Source organism: Ursus arctos, unplaced genomic scaffold, assembly GCF_023065955.2.
Source record: "Ursus arctos isolate Adak ecotype North America unplaced genomic scaffold, UrsArc2.0 scaffold_5, whole genome shotgun sequence".
NCBI lineage: Eukaryota > Metazoa > Chordata > Mammalia > Carnivora > Ursidae > Ursus > Ursus arctos.
The window spans coordinates 31,016,830-31,035,847 of record NW_026623067.1 but is presented as its reverse complement, the minus strand read 5'-3'; the positions used below and the strand labels follow the sequence as shown (position 1 = coordinate 31,035,847).

The 19,018-nt window shown below is 39.6% G+C and overlaps 2 protein-coding genes across 9 annotated transcripts in view; one reads left to right on the top strand and one right to left on the bottom strand.

Annotated features, from left to right (window-relative positions):
* The window catches only part of RAD50 (RAD50 double strand break repair protein), a 212,700-nt gene that overhangs the window by 77,951 nt on the left and 115,731 nt on the right, over positions 1 to 19,018 (bottom strand). For 6 of the 8 annotated variants that reach the window (XM_057307423.1, XM_057307426.1, XM_057307421.1 and 3 more), the window contains one exon: positions 2,264 to 2,347. In XM_057307423.1, the coding sequence (XP_057163406.1) occupies positions 2,264 to 2,347 (84 nt within the window). Of the gene's footprint in view, positions 1 to 2,263; positions 2,348 to 3,908; positions 4,357 to 19,018 lie in introns of those variants that run through there. The other 2 variants (XM_026507949.4, XM_057307425.1) reach the window with 2 other exon arrangements.
* Positions 4,389 to 15,167, top strand: IL5 (interleukin 5). Its single transcript, XM_026507948.4, has 4 exons — positions 4,389 to 13,137; positions 13,333 to 13,365; positions 14,444 to 14,572; positions 14,681 to 15,167. The coding sequence occupies exons 1-4, from the start codon at positions 12,994 to 12,996 to the stop codon at positions 14,777 to 14,779; spliced, it is 405 nt and encodes a 134-aa protein (XP_026363733.1). The 5' UTR covers positions 4,389 to 12,993; the 3' UTR covers positions 14,780 to 15,167.

The window sequence follows — 19,018 nt, the reverse complement described above, 5'->3', positions numbered from 1 at the left end:
TTAGATTCAAGTTCAACTAAGCATTCTAACAGGTAACAAAACTGTGGATGGTGATATCATTTATTAAACCAGAGAGTATGGAGGTAGTACCAGATTGAGAATGTAAGAGGAACAGGGGAACAGGGAACCACGAGTTCCATTTTGAACATGTGAATGAGATGCGCATTAAATATCCAAACAAAACAGCTAGACAGATACAGCTAGAGTTGAGGAAAAAGGTTGGGTTAAATATATAAATCAAGAATAATATGCATATAAGCAGCACTTAAAGCCATGAGAATGAATGAGATCACCCAAGAAGAGTAAGGCAAAAACAGACTAAGGAGACTAAAATATGGCCAATGAAAAAGGAGGTATGAGATAATGGTGCTATGGAAGCCAAGAGCAATGTCTTTTTAAAAAGAGAATAAGGAGCTATATCAAATCTTCTGAGAAATTACTGAGAATTAGAAAATGACCACTTTATCTGACACCATGAAGACTACTGACAGTCTTATAACAGCTATTTTAGTAGGGGGGAAAAATCCAAACAGAGCAGGTTGGGGACAAAATGGGAAGCAATGAAGTGAAGACGATGAGTACATACAACTCTTGTGAACTGAGCTATAAGCCTGAACAGAGGTAGTAGCCAGAGGGTGATCTGGAGTAAAGGGAGAGTTTTTTGTCTGTAGACTACAGCTATCTGAACATGCTGATATGAATGATCCTATAAAGAGGGAGAAAGTGCTATACTGAAGCAAGAAGGTAACTGAAAAGCAAAACGCTTGCACTGACAAAAGGGATTGACTGGTTCCAGCCTCCAAGAAGAGCTGGTTGCCTTTGGATAAAACAGTAAACAATTTACCCTTACTACAAGAGAAAAGAGTACCGGTACAAATGAAGGGTAGTTGGGAAGATTTGAAGACTGGAAAATGAGGTACTTTTTACCTGATTCCTAATTTTTCAATAAATTACAAGGCAAGATCATCAACTGAGGAGAGTAGATTGCTGGTTTAAGGAAAGAGAAGGCGTGAAATAGTCATTGCAGAGAGGGCTCAGTCAATGTACTAGATGATTTTACCATCTCTAAGAGAAAAGTTTATAAATACTTTCACAATTACTAAGTTTATATTCTACAGTTTCTTCAGTTGACCCCCTATTGATGGTTCCAAGTGGCAACACTTTAAATGACCATCAGCAGGGGTCAACTGAATAAACTATAGAATATAAACGTGGTGGATTAGTAATTTGAGTAATTAATACCGATAAAATAAAACTGTGCATGTATCTATTAATGTATGTGTAGCATGTCACTAAAAAATTTGATTCACGCAATAGTATAAAATGCTATGGGTGTTTTGAAATATTTACGTTTTAGTGTATTTATATCCACACACAAATATGTTTTTATAAACACAGAAAAAAGCCCAGGAGAAATATATAACGAAATACTAAGAAGGACTGGCAAGTAACTGAGAGAGGCACATGAACCCACTCTATATATAAAACCAGAAAAAGCTGTAAGTCAAAACACATAGAAAAGAAACTTCTATGTCCTTTATACTCGGTAATGGTATAAACACTGTAATTCAAAGATTCATACACAAAGACTTAAATTATGGCACATTTTAATGAAAATTAAAAGCAATCTAAATACAAGAAAATTATGCAACTATTAAAAATGTTCATAATAGGTTACACGTTTTAAGTAGGAAATATTTCAGACATACAAAAAGTATAAAGAATAAAAGCAGCATCCATAGGCCAAACGCCTAGATTAAGAATTTAATTTATTCTTTAATGACACGGGACCTTATGATAATGTTAAGTGGGAAAAATCATCAGAATACAAAATTAGGGTATGACTTCAGCTATGTAAGACTGTATATACAGGAGAATAAAATACATGAAAATGTCAACAGTGGTTGTCACAGGGTGATAAGACTGTGTGGACTTTCCTATCTCTTTATACTTTTAGATTGCCAAGTTTTCTACAATAAGCCTTATTACTTTTATAATTATAAAAATTTTACTTTGAAAATACTTAAGTTCAGGATGCCTGGGTGGCTCAGTTGGTTAAGCATCTGCCTCTGGCTCAGGTAATGATCTCCAGGCCCTGGAGCCTGGATCTTGAGCCCTGCATTGGGATTCCTGCTTAGCAAGGGAGTCTGCTTCTCTGCTCTCTCCCTCTGGCCCTCCCCACTGCTCATTCTCTCTCTCTCTCTCTCAATTAAATAAATAAAATATTAAACAAAACAAAATTTAAGTTCACTAGCACCATTACCTTGGGATCATGAACAAATGTATTTCCTTTGGTTCCAGGAGGAAAATCTCCAGTACAAATATATTTCAGACATTCAATGATGGTCTAAAAAAATAGAAAATTATATTATTTAGTAATAAGGGAACCAGAGAAGTTTTATTGTAAGATGTTAATTTGTTATAAAAATATTACCACAGAAACTATAAAAGATATAAAATAAAATCTGATACTATAAAACCTGTACTATAGATATAATTAGGTGTTAAAGGATAACTGCATGGAAAAACTAGTAATTAAAAAGGTATACTAAAACAAAAAATTATTATTTTAAAAAAATCCTCTATTTCCAATTAAAAGCTTTCAAACTAATTTAATAACAATGGCTAATGTAAAATACGGTTACCATAGTTGAGAACACTGTTTTGTATAAATGAGATCTGCTGAAGGTAAAACTTAAAATATTCTTACCGAAAAAAAAAAAAAGAGGTGATAGATGTGTTAATTAACTTGAAAGGAGGGATCCTTTCACAATGTAGTCACCAAATTACCCCGATATATCCTTTAAATATCGTACGATTTTATATATGAATCACACCCCGATAAAGCCAAAATTTTTTAAAGTAAAATATTAAAAAATGGCTAATAATTACATAGGACTTCTATGTGCCACGTATTTTACTAACCTTCCACCTTTAGGTACATTAACCACTTAACTTTCACATTAATATTAGGTTGTAAAAAACTCTTCTATCTCCATTTTATGAGAAAACTAAAGCACAATGCATTTGGCTCATCTTGCCCAGTCACACAAGTAATAAAAGGTGAAGCAAATTATATGTATTTGGACAGCTAGTGTTCATAAACACTATGGCAGTCTCCCTTCTAGTAGAACGCTTAATACAATTCTCGGTACACAACAGGCATTCAATAAATAATTTTTTTCACATAAGCAAAAGTAGACAAGCGTGTGGCATTCAATGCTCAACTCGAAAACTTTCTGTATCCTTTTGCTTTGTTTGGTCTTCTCCGTTATACAACGCCCTGCTTTTTCTCAAGTCACCCTTAAAGAGCAGACAGTCTCTTGGCTGTTCTCTTCCCGTAACTGCATACCACTTCTGGATCCAACTCAAATTTCTAAATATTCCCTGGGCCTTAAAAAGTCAAAGTAAGCTGTGCTCCAATTTTCTATTTTGACTAGGTAACAGTCCTAAACTCTTCCCAGAAGGCCCTGTGTTTATCACATTTTATAACTTTTTAAGTAATTCCTATAATGGGACAACTGCCAGGAAGTGAATGCTACGTTTTGGGAGCAAGGAGAGTGTTTAAAAAAAACAAGAGTGCAGATTAAAAGGCTTCGTACAAGAATGTAAACTTGCTGAATGCGTGCACGGAATTCTCAAGTAAACCTCGTCCACGCAACAACCCTGGATACCCTGACGAGGCTGGGACTGGTCCCCTCCTAAAGTGGCTGGGGCCTGCAGGCCACACCGCGCCACGCCCATGGGCCGGGGCCCCACCCGGAGCCCACGCACTTCCTGGCGCCCCAAAAGCTGAGCCATAGGAACGCCTCGCCTCTCGTCCTTATTCCGAGCTCCCCAGATATTTCATCCTCCAGATTCGCAAGACGTGGCGGCCCGTAAACTGAAGGGGGCTACTGAGAACTTACCGTCTTCCCCGCCCCATTAGGTCCAACCAAAATTGTAAGGGGGCTGAAAAAAGTGATAATTTGCTTATCTTTGTCCTCTATTCCAAAGCTCCGCACGCCCAAAATGCTCATCTTTTCGATCCGGGACATGTTTGCAAATGTTTCTTTTCTCAACACCAGGGGCCTAGAGCCCCGGCCCACCAAGACTTAGCGGTGACGCCGGAGCAGGGCGAGCGCGGGAGGCTCCGAGTTGGGAGGCTCCAGGTAGGAGCGAAGGCTCTTGGCTGGAACTCTTCCTCCCACACCGGCTTCCTGCCCGCCGTACGAGCGAGAGCGGAGGTGGGGGCCAGGCCCGGGCTGCCGGCGGCAGACACGAAACGCACACCCAAGGACCCCGCAACACCGTACACTCACAGATTCCCGCCGCGGCCGCCCCGCGGGTCACGTGGGTCGCTACGGCCAGCGTGCATTTACGCCGCAGGCCAGGGGCATGCCGGGAAGTCGGAGGCTCGCGGTGCGTGCGCAGCTCTGGCTTCCGGGACCAGGTGAGACCAGGCGAGTCTTTTGCAGGTGGCCGCGCAACGAGCCTCCCTGCTGGGTGCGGGGCATTCTTAAGAGCCCTAACTCAGAGGATGGCAAACACCTGTGGCAAATAGTGGTTGTCAAAGTGTGATCCTGGGATGCCTGGAATGGAAGGGAGTGCGGTGTCGGCTGATGTCAAAACTATTTTCTAACAATATAAAGACGTCACTCCATTTTTCATTCTCTTTAGCTCTCTATTTACGCACATGACGTATGGTGACGCCATCGCAATGATGGCTAATAGAATGTGCTTGTATATTTCTTGTGCTTAAAAAAAAATCTCAATTTTAATTTCCAATTGAGTAAATATTGATAGTTACAACTTACATCAAAGCTCTTTGGGGTCCACATTAATTTTTAAGAGTGTGGGTGTTTAAGATCAAAAGTTGGAACTGCTGTTGTAGACCAAAAGCCAAACGCTGTTTACAAAACTATAAAATGTTACGCAAATATGATGTGAAAGAAATCCATTCCTCTGAATACCACCACAAGAATAGACACCTTTAAAGTAAGAGATTCAAAAATAAGAGATTCAGTTATACAAGAAGAATAATGAGAGACATGCTGTACCATAGTGCCTATAGTTAACAATACTGTATGTGTACTTAAAAATCTGCTGAGAGGGTAGATCTTGTGATAATTGTTCTTATCACACACAAAAATAAGGAGGGTGGGTGCAAACTTTTGGAAGTAATGGTTATACAAATGGCATCAACTGTAGGGATGGTTTCACTGGTGGTGTATACTTAGCTCCAAAGTCATCAAGTTGTATATATTAAGTATGTGCCACTCTTTGTATGTTAAAAAAATTTAATGTTTGTATGATAAAAATGTGAAGTAAGGGGCACCTGGTTGACTCAGTCGTTAAGTGTCAGCCTTCAGGTCTGCGGAAAGCCTGCTTCTCCCTCCCCCACTCCCCCTACTTGTGTTCCCTTGCTCGCTGTCTCTCTCTGTCAAATAAATAAATAAAATCTTAAAACAAATTTTTTAAAGGTTAAGTAAAATAAGAGAAACAAATACTCAAAAATGACTGAATATTGCTTTTTGGAACCCGACTTATGGAGGGCTATCACATGCAAGACCTATAGGAAAAATGACAGAAATTACAAAACAAGAGTGGAAGACATTAAGATCAAAACAAAAACTTTGGATTATTGATCTAGAAAAATGTAGGAAATGCCCTCCAATCACATAATCCCCAATCATTTATAGAACTTAATACATAAACTAAAAAATTCACGTCAAAGGATGCAAGTGGGGAAACCCAGTGAGTACTCTCTTGCTGTACCAAGGAAGAAACATGAAAGCATCAGTTATCATAATACATATTTTAAGTTACTAATGGAACACAACAGACTGAAATTATACAGAAATGATTTACATGACAAACTAAATGTAATTTTAAAATGAAAAAAGATTAGAACTCATTTTTTACATTTTTAAAAAATATTCTTTTTATTTATTTGAGAGAGCACGAGAGAGAGAGAGAGAATGAGAAAAGGAGAGCACGAGCAGGGAGGTGGGGAGAGGAGGAGGGAGAAGCAGACTCCCCGATGAGCAAGGAGCTCGATGCAGGACTCAATCCCAGCACCCTGGGATCATGACCTGAGCCAAAGGCAGATGCTTAACTGACTGAGCCACCCAGGTGCCTCTAGAGCCCATTTTTAAAGTAAGTTTATTTAAGCATTATTTACATACAGTAAAAGTCTCCCTTTTCTAGGGTACAGTTCCATGACTTTTGACAAATGTAAAGAGTTGTGTAACCACCAAGGCCATTTTTTTCCCCTACCACCACCATTTGCATTGCTTGGATACTTGGATATCAATAGGAAGAAAAAAGCAAATCTGTAGCTTATTTAACTTACCACTAGATAAGTTTCAGGTGGATGAAGACCTATATTTTTCTGGCAGCAATAAAAGTAGAGCCCCAAAATGTAATTACCCCCACTTTTAAAGGAGAATTTTACGACTCAAAGTAACATAAGAAATTAACAATGATTGAGACAAGCAGACTTTATATGTCTCCTCCTGTGATTTTTTTTTCAAGTATAGCTGACACACGATGTTACATTAGTTTCAGGTGTGTAACACAGTGATTCAACAAATTTATACTATATGCTATGCTTACCGCAAGTAAGCATATTACAATACAATTGACTGTATTCTTCTACCGTAATCTTACCATGAAGTACCCAGCATTATTTCCTATGCATTTGGTTTTTAAAAATTAACTTGAATCTAATCACACTTTTACACTTAGCCTCCAGTTCACAGGAATTAGGATTAGGTTAATAACACAAGGATGGAAAAGTTAAATCTGGAAGGTGTGATGTGTTATAAGACACTGGCCCAGGCTCTCAGATCAGTGTCATTAAAACAAGGACAGCTGTAGATTCTAAAAGACTTTTTAAAAAATATTTATTTATTCATTTTAGAGAGAGAGGGCGAGAGCACGGGTGGGGCAGAGGGAGAGGGAGATAAAGTATTATCAAGCCCCCCCCCCCCATGTGGGGCTTGATCTCACGACCCTGAGATCATGACTGAGCCGCCCCTAAAAGACATTATTTTTTAAAAAGATGCAACGCATGGTCCTGGGTTGGATCCTTGTCTACACATAAAGATGTGAAGGGAATTGGGGGGATACATAGGGAAATTTGAACGTAGTCCAGAAATTACATGCTAAAAAATTGTTATTGTTAATTTCATTATATTTGATGTGCCAGTATATTGCTATGTAAGAAAATGATTCTTTTTTTAAAAAAGATTTTATTTATTTATTTGACAGAGAGAGAGACAGCCAGCGAGAGAGGGAACACAAGCAGGGGGAGTGGGAGAGGAAGAAGCAGGCTCATAGCGGAGGAGCCTGATGTGGGGCTCAATCCCATAACGCCGGGATCACGCCCTGAGCCGAAAGCAGACACTTAACCACTGTGCCACCCAAGCGCCCCGAAAATGATTCTTTTTTGAGACGCATATGAAGTGCTAATGATGGAGCATCATGCTTTTCTGTAATTTACTTTGAAATACTTCAGGAAAAACAGCAAACTGAAGAAAAAAGTTGACATAACAAAGTAGCCAGATTCCATGACAAAAAAATTCAACTTTGTAACAGTTTTATAGGAAACTATAAGACTAAGAGAACAACCCTAGGAAAGGGGTAGAAATGAATTGCAATAAAAATGATTAATCCCTAAAATAAAAAGAACGGAAAAAGCAAATCAGTCAAGTCTCTATTTCTCAGTTAACTATTACTGGAAAATGTTTTATTTTGCTTATATCAAGATTAATGAAATGAAAAATAAAACAACTATGAGATACTATTTTATACTTATTAGTGAATCTCTTTTTCCTTATATTACTTTCGGACACAAATTCTTTTCTGGTATCGATACTGATACATTACCATTCTTTGGATTACTGTTTGTCCAGTATATCTTTATATCCCTTGATTCTCAACCTTTTAGTGTCATTTTGCATGAAGTATGTCTCTTGAAAATAGCTGAGAGATGATTTTTGGTAGAATTTTACAGTATCTGCCTTTTAATAGATGAGTTTAATCTGTTTTTATTACTCTGATTCATGATAAATTTGGATGTATTTCTCATAACTCTTTCTGTGTTTTTTCTTTGCATTTTCTCCTTTCCCGGTTTCCAGATTGATTGAGCTTTTTTAATGCCCTTGTTTTATTCTACTGGCTTGGAAGTTGTACATTCTTTTCCTGTTCTCTTAGTGGTTCACGTGCCTATTTGAAATCTATAGTTAATATCTTTTTTTTTTGAGTGATAGTAAAGTTTATTGAGGGACAGTACAAAGTTCCCGAAGAGGGAGGGGACCTGAGAGGGTTGCCATAAGGTTAATATCTTTAGGAAATTTCTAAACAGTACAAGAACAATAAAATGCACCAACGCTGATCACTGTATCTCCCGCATTATCATTGTTCAGTATTTTTGTTCCTCATTGTCTTGAAATCCCCTACCATAAGTTATTTTTAACCAGTAGTATTTATTTAGGTTTACCAACATATTTATCTACTTCTTTAATTACTGCGGCTTCTTGCATCACACTTTTCATGGGGGCTCATCTTGCTCATTACATCAGCAAAACTATTAAACCCTAGCGCTAAAGAACTTTCAAGGAAAGAAATCTATCCCACAGTGCTGACAGCAGGATTAAACAAAGCTATGTTTGTGAAAGTGCTTTGTAAGTTGTAAAACACTGAAAATACAAGGGATTTATTTTTTGTCCATTTAATACTTTCAGAGGGGTGATCTGGGAAAATGTAACAACAGCTGTAAAAACAGTCACACAACTTCCTTAGCGTAAGGAAATATTTTTAAAAATTATACAAAGAGCTTTCTAGTAGCATTGTTTATAGTTGTGGAAGACTAGAAACAATCCAAATGGAGAAGTGAACTGCAGATACCAATTTCATCTAATGGTAGGTAACCTTTCAAATAATAAGTAGATACATGAAAAGAGGTATTTATAAGCAAAAAAGATAAACACGAGTGGCACATATTCATTGATTACAACTCTGTGAAGCTATCTATGCGTTAGTAAGGATTGGAAGAGGTCATCAAAAAACTGAGTTGCTATGCCGAGGGGAGTAAGTTCTGTGTTTCTCTTCCTATAATGTTATTTAATCGATAAAAAGAATTATTTTAAAGAAATGCTTGGGGATTGAAAGCATCATGGTTAGAATAGGGAAGAAAGAAAGAAAGAAAGAAAGAAAGAAAGAAAGAAAGAAAGAAAGAAAGAAAGAAAGAAAGAAAGAAAAGAGATGTTATCATTTTACATTTAGTCACCACAAAAAAATTTGTGGCATCATGCCCAGTTGATTGATTAGAATCAGTTCATAGAAAAGTCATTTGACCCTAAATGACTACACACTTAGTAAAAACCACAGTTATCAGTTTTTTGAAAACATGTTGCCAATTTGGAAGCCACTAATAGAGATAAAGGTTTTTGGCAAAAGTTTGGATGTTACCCATGAACACAACTTTTCAATAGTATTCAAAATCCTTTTACATGATTACTAGTAATTCTTAACAATTCCAAGTACTGATTGCTAATTTTCTGTTCTCCTAAAATAACGTGGGTTTCTAAAAATGCCGTAGTAGTTCACATTGACTTGCTGAGCCTTAAAGTTTTGCTTTACCTTTTTTTCTAGGGGTCTACCAAAGTTTTTTCTATTACTTCAGGGTCCCAGCCTCAGGGAATAGACTCCTTGAGTCTCCACAGTATTCACATTAATTTGTTCAACTAATACAACCACGTACCTGCTTATTCATTCAATTTTTTTTAAACAAACATTGAGTGCCTACAATAATAGCCTAGTCCTTGAGGACAAAAAGGTTAATTAAATAAAATCTGTCTACTCAAGAAGTTCACAGTCTAGTGAAAAGGTCCTGAGTGCATGACATTTATAGGATGCAATGTCTTTTTAATAATGAAAGTAAAAACAATCATTAATTTTTTCTCGACTTGTGATTTTTTTTTAAAGATTTTATTTATTTATTTATTTGAGAGAGAGAGTGAGAGAGAGGAGCACGATCAGGGGTGGGGGACTCAAGAGAGAGGGAGAGGGAGAAGCAGACTCCCCACGGAGCGTGGAGCCTAATGCGGGACTCTGAGGACCCTGAGATCATGACCCGAGCTGAAGGCAGACACTTAACCAACGGAGTCACCCAGCACCCTTGCAACATTATTTTTAATAAACTTTTATTTTAAATAGTTTTAGAGTTGCAGAAGTTGTAACAATGTTATAGAGAGTTCCTGTGTACCCTGCACCCAGTTTCCTATAGTACATTTGTCTCAACCAAGGAACCAACACTGGCACATTACTAGACTCCACCATTTTTTTTTTTTTTGGTTTCTTGGTTTTTTTTTTTTTTTTAATTTCCTTAGTTTTATCTACTGTCCTATTTCCGTTCCTGGATTTCACCCACGATACCACATTACATTTAGTCACCATGCTTGGACTCCTCTGGGCTGTGATAGTTTCTCAGACTGCTTCTTTTTGATGACCTTGACAGTTTTAAGGAGTGTTGGCCGGGTATTTTCTCCCTCAATTTGGATATGTGTGATGTTTTTCTCATGGTTAGATAGAGGTTATCGGTTTTGGGGAGGAAGACCACAGAGATAAAATGCCATTCTCATTACATTATGTTAAGAGTTGTTGCTGTTAATGTAACTTATCACTGTTGATGTTGACCTTGGTCACCTGGTTGACGTTTGCCAGGTTTCTCCATTGCAAAGTTCCTCTTCTTATAATCGCCTTCCCATACTATATTCTTTATTTTTTAAAAAAGATTTTATGAATTTGTTTGAGAGAGAGACAGAGCATGAGCGGCACGGGGCGGGGCAGAGAGAGAGGGACAAGTAGATTCCCCGCTGAGCAGGGAGCCCAATGTGGGGCTCGATCCCAGGATCGATGGTGACCTGAGCCCAAGGCAGATGCTTGAATGACTGAGTCACCCAGGCACCCCCCCCCAATACTGTATTCTTTAAAATGAAGTCACTGTGTATCCCACACTTCAGGGGGATGATGCTTCACTTCCGTGAGGGTGGAATATCAACAAAAACTACTTGGCGTTCTCCTCCTGCACAGGAGATGAAAATAATTAACTTTCGTATGGAATTTTACATTAATAAAGGTCTTTCAAATACACTATTTTATAGTCTTCGCTATGACAGAGTTTGAAGTCAGTTTTGGGAGATCAGTCTCACAGAGGAAAAGTTAATGAATTATGAGAACATTTTAAGAAACATAATTTTGTACACCCACACTCATAGTAGCATTATTCACAAGAGCCAAAAGGTGGAAGCAACCCAAATGTCCATTGACAGGTGATTGAATAAACAAAATGTGGCGTATGGATGCAATGGAACATTGCTCTGCCTTAAAAAGGAAATTCTGTCAAATGCTACAATGTGGATGAATCTTGAAGATATCTTAAGTGAAATAAGTCAGTCAGAAAAAGACAAATGTCATATTATTCCACTTATATGAGTTACTTAGACTACTGACGTTCACAGAGACATTAAGTAGAAGTGTGATTGCCAGGGGCTGGGGAGAGGGGAAAGAGCTGTTGTTTAATGGACATAGAGTTTCAGTTTTGCAAGATGGATTGTACAGCACTGTGAGTGTACTTAACACTACTGAACTGTACACTCAAAAATGGTTAAGATGCCAAATTTTACATTATGTGTATTTTACCATAATAAAATACTTTTAGGAGAAATATTATTTTGAATAGAAGTTTTTTTTTTAAATAACTAGCCTTCCAACTTGACCCACAGTTATACTGTAAATCAGAAGCTGCACGATGGTACCCTATATCGTTTTTTTAAATATGAATCGCCAGTATTTAAAAATCAGGAGGTTATGCCTAATAATCAGGCTTTCTGACTTCTTTAAAAAACGGGATGATCTCGCTACAGAAGTCCAAGGGTGTCACATGACAACAATCAGCTGAAGCTGAGTAGTGCCTGCCACCTTTAGACAGGTCATTCCATGCTGCGGTTTCCTCAGGCCCACCACCTTTGTTGTGTTACACCTTGTACATTCCATTGATTTGCATGGCCAGCTAGCAACTTGGGTGGGAGGAAGCCTGCTTCCAGCTACAGGGAGAGCCAATCAGTATAACCCATACCTCTGACCACAGTTCAAGGGTGAACACGAGTCCTTTGTTACAAGGAAGCTGAATTCTAGGACTTTTGACTGAGCAATCAGAAAAGCACAATTTGCTATCTCCTGCTTCTCAGGAACAGGATACATACAGATCCAGGAGATGTGACAGCATCTCGGGACCACAGTGGGAAAGCTGCCTGACAAGGGAGCCAAGGAAGAATCACCAAGGCAAGCAAGATATAAAGGAGCCTCTACCCTGGACCATTGGGTTGTATGACCTAATAATTCCCTGTTGGGCTTCAAGGCGTTGGGGTTGGTTTTTGGTCATTTGCAACAGGAAGGAGCCTAACCTAGTTGCCGGTGAACTTGACCCTGCTACGTTTTGATGGTCTCTGCTCTAATCACCATCTTCACACAAGTGTTTTAAATTCCTTTTAAGACAGATCAGTCTGGTAACAACAGTGACAGAATTTAGTCAACCTGAAAAAGACTTTCCTAATATTCATACATTCTGGTATAAAATTTAGTGGTGTGCATTATACTTCTCCTTTTTACACACATCCTTTAAGAGGAAATTCAATTTTCTGATTTTAAGAAATGCAAATGTGAGGCAATGATGTATCAACCCAAAGATTTTCTTTGTAATAGAAAATGTTTTCAAAGGGGGGAAAATAGGGATTTTTATAATTATTAAAAGATAAAGGTAAAATTATTTTTTAAGATACAAGGCATTGGAAACATTTCGTATTACGATATGCCATTATTAGGCATCCTCTATCTGATTGTTAGAAATTATTCATTTCCTCAAAGATAGAGAATAAATTGGTTGGGGATGCAATCTTGTACTATGCACTTTCTTTGCCCAAGGCAAACACTGAGCATTTGAGAGCTATGAGAATGCTTCTGCATTTGAGTTTGCTAGCTCTTGGGGCTGCCTATGTTTCTGTCACTGCTGCAGAAAGTACCATGAATGGACTGGTGGCAGAGACCTTGACACTGCTCTCTGCTCATCGAACTCTGCTGATAGGAGATGGGGTAATTTTCTTTTTGATTCCTACAGTCTTTAAAAAGCATGGGTAATCACTGGCTAATTTTTAAAGATCTGTTATTAATAATGAAATTATGAGTGTTAGTAATATATAATGCATAACCATGTTACTAGGAAGCATTATATTAAAAGTTATGAATCTTACAATATGTTAAAATGAATGTATTTCCTTTCCTTTTCAGAACCTGATGATTCCTACTCCTGAACATAAAAATGTAAGTTAAGTTATGATTTGACAAAATGATTGCATGAATCAGTTTCGTATTCTAAGCTACAAAGCGTTAGTTAACATTGGAAAGATTTAGTTTTATCTATTTTGTTTTGTGTGTGTGGATGTGAATGTATGCGCTTATGAATATTAGGAATGGTGTTAGGAACGACTCTACAATATTAAGTAGAATCCATTAAGCAACTGGATCAGGCCCTTTTTTGATGTTGTCAGTTCTCCATCTCAAAGAGCCTCGTGTCAGGCATTCTTTCCAGAAAAATTCCACATTGGGTGAGAGGTGCCTCCTTGTCTCCATTCACCTCTATCTTTGGCTTTCCTTACTTTAAAGTCTTTCTGAAAGTACTAGCAACTTAGGGTTATATTTTTAGAATTATGGTCAGTAGACATTAAAATATACAGTGAAGTCTTATATTAGTAGTCATTTCCACATATTTAAATGATTTTAAGTCTAATGGAATTGTATACCTTTGGAGTATGTCATGGTTATATTAAAATGTTAAAGATATGATATCATTAGTCTAAATAGAATAAAATTACCAGCTAGAACTGTCAGAGGAAACTCTGGTTTGAGGTAAATCAGTAATGTAGTTGCATTATACTTCTTAAACAATTTACTTTTTGTTAAGCATTTAATTTATATCATTTGTCAAACTCCTCAGTAATTGTATAAGTGTCATTTACTTATAGAAACTATAGCTCAGGGCACCTGGGTGGCTCAGTCAGTTAAGCAGCTGCCTTTGGCTCAGGACATGATCTCAGGATCCTGGGAGCAAGCCCCACATAGGGCTCCCTGCTCAGCAGGGAGTCTGCTTGTCCCTTTCCCTTGCCCCTCACCCCACTCATGCTCTCTCTCTCTCAAATAAATAAATAGAATCTTAAAAAAAAAAAAAAGGAAGAAATTATAGGTCAGTATGAGGTGGTTTCCTACCCGGAAAAGAAACAAGTGAAAAACACTTGGGAGAAGGGAACTTGTGTAAACTCCACAAAACAAAGTCTAACTTTTTGGACCAAATTTTTATAGCTTGTTTTGGTTATTTATATTTAAAAACTTTTTCCTCATGTAGCACCAACTGTGCATTGAAGAAGTCTTTCAGGGCATAGACATATTGAAGAACCGAACTGCACAAGGGGAGGCTGTGGATAAACTATTCCGGAACTTGTCTTTAATAAAACAACACATAGAGCACCAAAAAGTAAGCTAAAGACATTTGTTGGGAACTTAAGTCTACGTGTCTGGCTGTGCCTGTTTTGGCAAGAACTGACGGTTTTCCTCCAATACCTCTTGTCTGTTCTTTTCACAGAAAAAGTGTGCAGGAGAGAGATGGAGAGTAAAAAAGTTCCTAGACTACCTGCAAGTGTTTCTTGGTGTCATAAACACCGAGTGGACAACAGAAAGTTGAGACAAAACTGATTTATTGTAGTGAAAGATTTTGGAGGAGAAGAAGAATGTTTTCTTTTGCAATGAAAATGAGGGCCAACCAACGGTGGGGCCTTAATGATCCATAGACTTGAACTTCAGAGGCAAAGTAGATATTTCAGGCATTCTCCTACTTTACCACCTCACACAAGCAGAAGGCATAAAAATAAAATGTTTGAGACATATTTCAGATATCCGATCGTTGAAGTATTTTCCTCCAGTTTGCTCCAGGCAAAATAAATATGTACTTTAACCTTATTTAACACAACATTCTGTAAAATGTCTGTTAACTTAATATTTATTTATGAAATGATTAAGAATTTGATAAATTAATATTTATATCAGATTGGTCTATGTTCCAATAAAACAAAAATAAACAACTCTGATTCAGTTCGTTGCTGGCCTCTGTCCTACTTTTTTTTTTTTTTTAAGATTTATTTACTTATTTGAGAGAGAGCATGAGCTGGCGAGGGGCAGGGGGAGAGACTATCCAAGCAGACTCCAGCAGAGCACGGAGCCTGACACAGGGCTCAATCTCACGATCCATGAGATCAGGACCTGAGCCGAAAACAAGAGTCCAATACTTAACTGACAGAGCCACCCAGGCGCCTCTGTCCTCCTCTTGAAGCGAGCACAGTCTGTGTGAAAACACGCTGAGATCGGAGGGAGAGTCTGCATCTGTGCTAGCTGAGCATTCCCATCTCCCTGGTGACAGACGTCGCAGGGTTGCTAGGAGAACCACAGGCGGAAGTGATCCAGCAGGCCTTAGCGGGGATGTGGGCAGCAGGAACACGGGCGGGGGCTGAGCATGGTTTCCTCACCACAGTGTACCAGACACAGGGAGGGTGCAGGTTAAATGGTAGGTGATGAAAGAATGAATGAATGAATGAGTGAATGAACCTACTTCCAGGACTGGCCAGAGAATTAACATGACTTTCAAGGATTTTCCTGGGAGGAGGAGAGTGTAAAAATCTGTAACTAGGTCTCTTCGTGGCCAGTGAGAAGAATTTGGCAGACCAATCCCATTGCCAGTTCAGGCAGGGAGGCAGAAACCCTCTTGGTGGAACCCAGAGCACTGTGAGAGAGTTCTTCCTCATCTCACAACAAAAGGGCGCGGAAAGTTGGTAGGCAGTTCTATTCAGATGATTGGGTTCTAGAGGGTCCCATCATCCTGTATTCCCAGGGATAGAGAAACAGCAGTCCAGTCTGCCTGCTTATGACAATCAGTACCATAACTGAAGGTTCTTCTGCTGGAGGAAACTTCTCAACGATCCAGAAAGTATGTTCTTTAAAATATATTTTAAAACTGAGATGGAACTGGAGAGAGATCCAATAAGAATACTCAACTATGCCACTGATTCCTTCATTCGTTTACTGATCACAGGGTCTACACTGCCTGCTGGGATACAGTTACAGGCGTGGGCTAGAGCGCCTTACTGATGGGTGCCACCACCCCAGGCATTATCTGCATGGATTGTGCGGGTCAAACTCAGCTGTGTGTGTGAAGCAACCCCCTCTTACTGTGTCTGAGCACAGGAGAGGGGCCAGAGCAGTCAGACTTAGAGCCTCAGGTCGGAGAACGCAAGTCCTTCCATGTAAGAAGACAAGGTTTCCTTCCAGCACAAACCCAGGCATGGTGATTAATGCTCTGCCATGGCCCAGACCCCCAACTGTGTGTCCACCAAGCCCTGAGAGTTGGAGCCGAGCCAATGAAGAGGAAGATGGGTCAGCACAGCACCATGCTGACTGCTCTAGAAACTGACAGGAAACAGGAAACTCGATTTGTGAAGAAACTGAATGTCAACTTAATTCAATTCAGCAAATATTTATTGAGCTCCCATCTGGTCCAGGACTGTTTTAGGGACTAGGATCCATTAGTGAATAAAGCAGACAACATTCCCTGCCCTTGTAGACTTATATTCTCTCTCAAAAAAAGGTTATTTTCCCACTTCTCTATGAAGGTCCAGGACAGTGCAGGTGGATTTAAGACTGGAATAGCCTATCTGAAACCCCACTCATGAACTCTTACAATCTGCCAGGGCTCAGAGAAGCTAAAAGCAATCCGCTCTGTATGCAATCAACCCAGATGGGACTCCTTAGATGTACCAAGGGTTTTAAAGGCAGAAACTATGATCCTCAAGCTGATTCTACTTTCCCTATAGAAGCAAAGCCATCCAGATGGCCCCTGGCAGGTCACATCCACGGGCCCCTCACCCAGGCCTGCTGACCATGTGGCTCCAGAGCCTAGGGCGTCAGGGGAGAGGGACGCGGCAGCCTCCAGGTTACAGGACTACCTTCCTAAGCCTTGCTTTTCCTCTCAAAGCTTACCCCAACAACAGAGTATCCACTCACTCTATCTTAGTGATGTCACTGTGACTGCCCAGTGAGAGAAGCCAGTGTGAGCTAATAGGCTGAGTTTCGGAGGGACACAGAGGACCCTTCCCAGAGAACATCTTGACGTAATGTGTCCAAATGAAGTCACCCTTGTCAGCCATCCTCACCCCCTTAAACCTGCCACTGCCTCTCCTCTTTGTCTTTCTTTCTCCTCTTCCTCTGAGGTTCTCTATTTTGGCTAATATAACCACAACTACTTCCCCATCACCTTTCTGGATGACTCCCTGACTTAATTTAACCCGTTGTGCCCTCCATCCACCATTCAGCCTCTGAAATGTCTCTCCTGTTTCACCTCTCTGTCCCCACTCCTCAGTGGAGGCCCTTGGCTCTCAGCTAGACTGAGCCAGCACCGCTCCCTACTTCAGGTTCTCCCCATGCCTGTGGAGTCAGGGCTGTTGATTAAGGACACTCATGTCCACATGTCACAAGGCATAAAAACCTCTGACAGACTTGATACATCTCTGTATATGTAGCCGTCGGGCTCACTGTCTCAGGGCTAGGTTCCTTCACAGGGCATAGCCCTGCCCCCTCCAAGCCCCGTCATATAGAAATACAGGCATCTCTCACTTAACAATGCAAGAAAACACTAACCAGGAGCCTCAATCCCACTATTTTTAGTGGAAAAATTTTAGTGCATTACATCTCAATCCAAAATCAACCAATTTTCCAGAACACAAACCACAGATGCCTGAATGTAAGCAACAAACTAACATATGAGATGGCAAAATATTTTTAAATTTATGTTTTTGTATTTAGTTATTTAATAAATGGTGGTAAAATATTTGAAACACTACTTGCTGACGATGAAACCACTAATATGGCTGCTTTGTCTATATAACACACTACATGTCTCCCTGGTTGACCTTCAGAGCCTTTCCAATGATCTCCTGTGAACCTTGATATGCTGCCGATTATATGTGGAAAGAAAGTAAAGACTTTCTCTGTTGAGCTCCCCATCACCACTTTGCTAAACAATGCATTGACTTTGGGGGACATAAGTATATTTTTCCTACATAAATTATGGTAGAAAAGCACTGTGTTGAAGGACATGTGGAAAACATTCGTAGGGAGTGCTAGTCTTATTCTTCCCAGAATACCCCCACGAATGTTCACACCTCTGTGCCTCTGCCCACACTGCCTCATACATCCGTCTTTTCCCAAGCAGGGAATGTGTAACTTTCCTGTCTTCATTCACCCCTCTCTCTGGGCTCTCACAGTCCAGCTCAAACGCTGCCTCCTCTCTCTTTCCCTGCCTAGCCCAGCAGGATTAGTTGCCCCTTCTCAGTGCCCTGCATGACTTTGAACATTCCTCTGTCAGAGCTCTTGTTTTTACTTTGCCACATTGTCGGGTCCATTGGCTACATCTCTGTGTATGTATCAGTCAGAATAGTCTAGGTGATGCTGCAGTAATAAATCATCCCTGAATCCCAGGGGCAGGACACAACAAGTTTGCTTCTAAATTACACTAGGTCTCCTGTGGGTGTGGCTCTGGGCAACGCTTCAGGGCAATTGTCCTCTGTGGGTTGGCTCAGCGTTCCAGAATCCTTCCATCTTATGGTGACTCCATATCAACAACTGCTTTTGCAATTCCCTTGGCAGAGAACAAGGAGAACCACACATCAGTTCTTAAGTACTTCATATCACATTGGTTAGCGCAAGTCACACTGCCACGAGTAACTGCAAGAGGCAAGGAAAATACAATTCTGCCACGTGTCCAGAAAAAGAGAAAGGTCAGAAATAGTGGAGAGGGGTAATTGAGTGGCTCAGTCGGTTAAGGGTCCGACACTTGGTTTCAGCTCAGGTTACCATCTCAGGGTTGTAAGATCGA

Excerpts from the sequence above, each read along its gene's own strand:
- IL5 (XM_026507948.4), top strand. The coding sequence starts at position 12,994 with ATGAGAATGCTTCTGCATTTGAGTTTGCTAGCTCTTGGGGCTGCCTAT. Across the intron at positions 13,138-13,332 it reads CTCTGCTGATAGGAGATGGG|AACCTGATGATTCCTACTCC; the intron begins GTAATTTTCTTT and ends TTTCCTTTTCAG. Across the intron at positions 13,366-14,443 it reads CTACTCCTGAACATAAAAAT|CACCAACTGTGCATTGAAGA; the intron begins GTAAGTTAAGTT and ends TTCCTCATGTAG.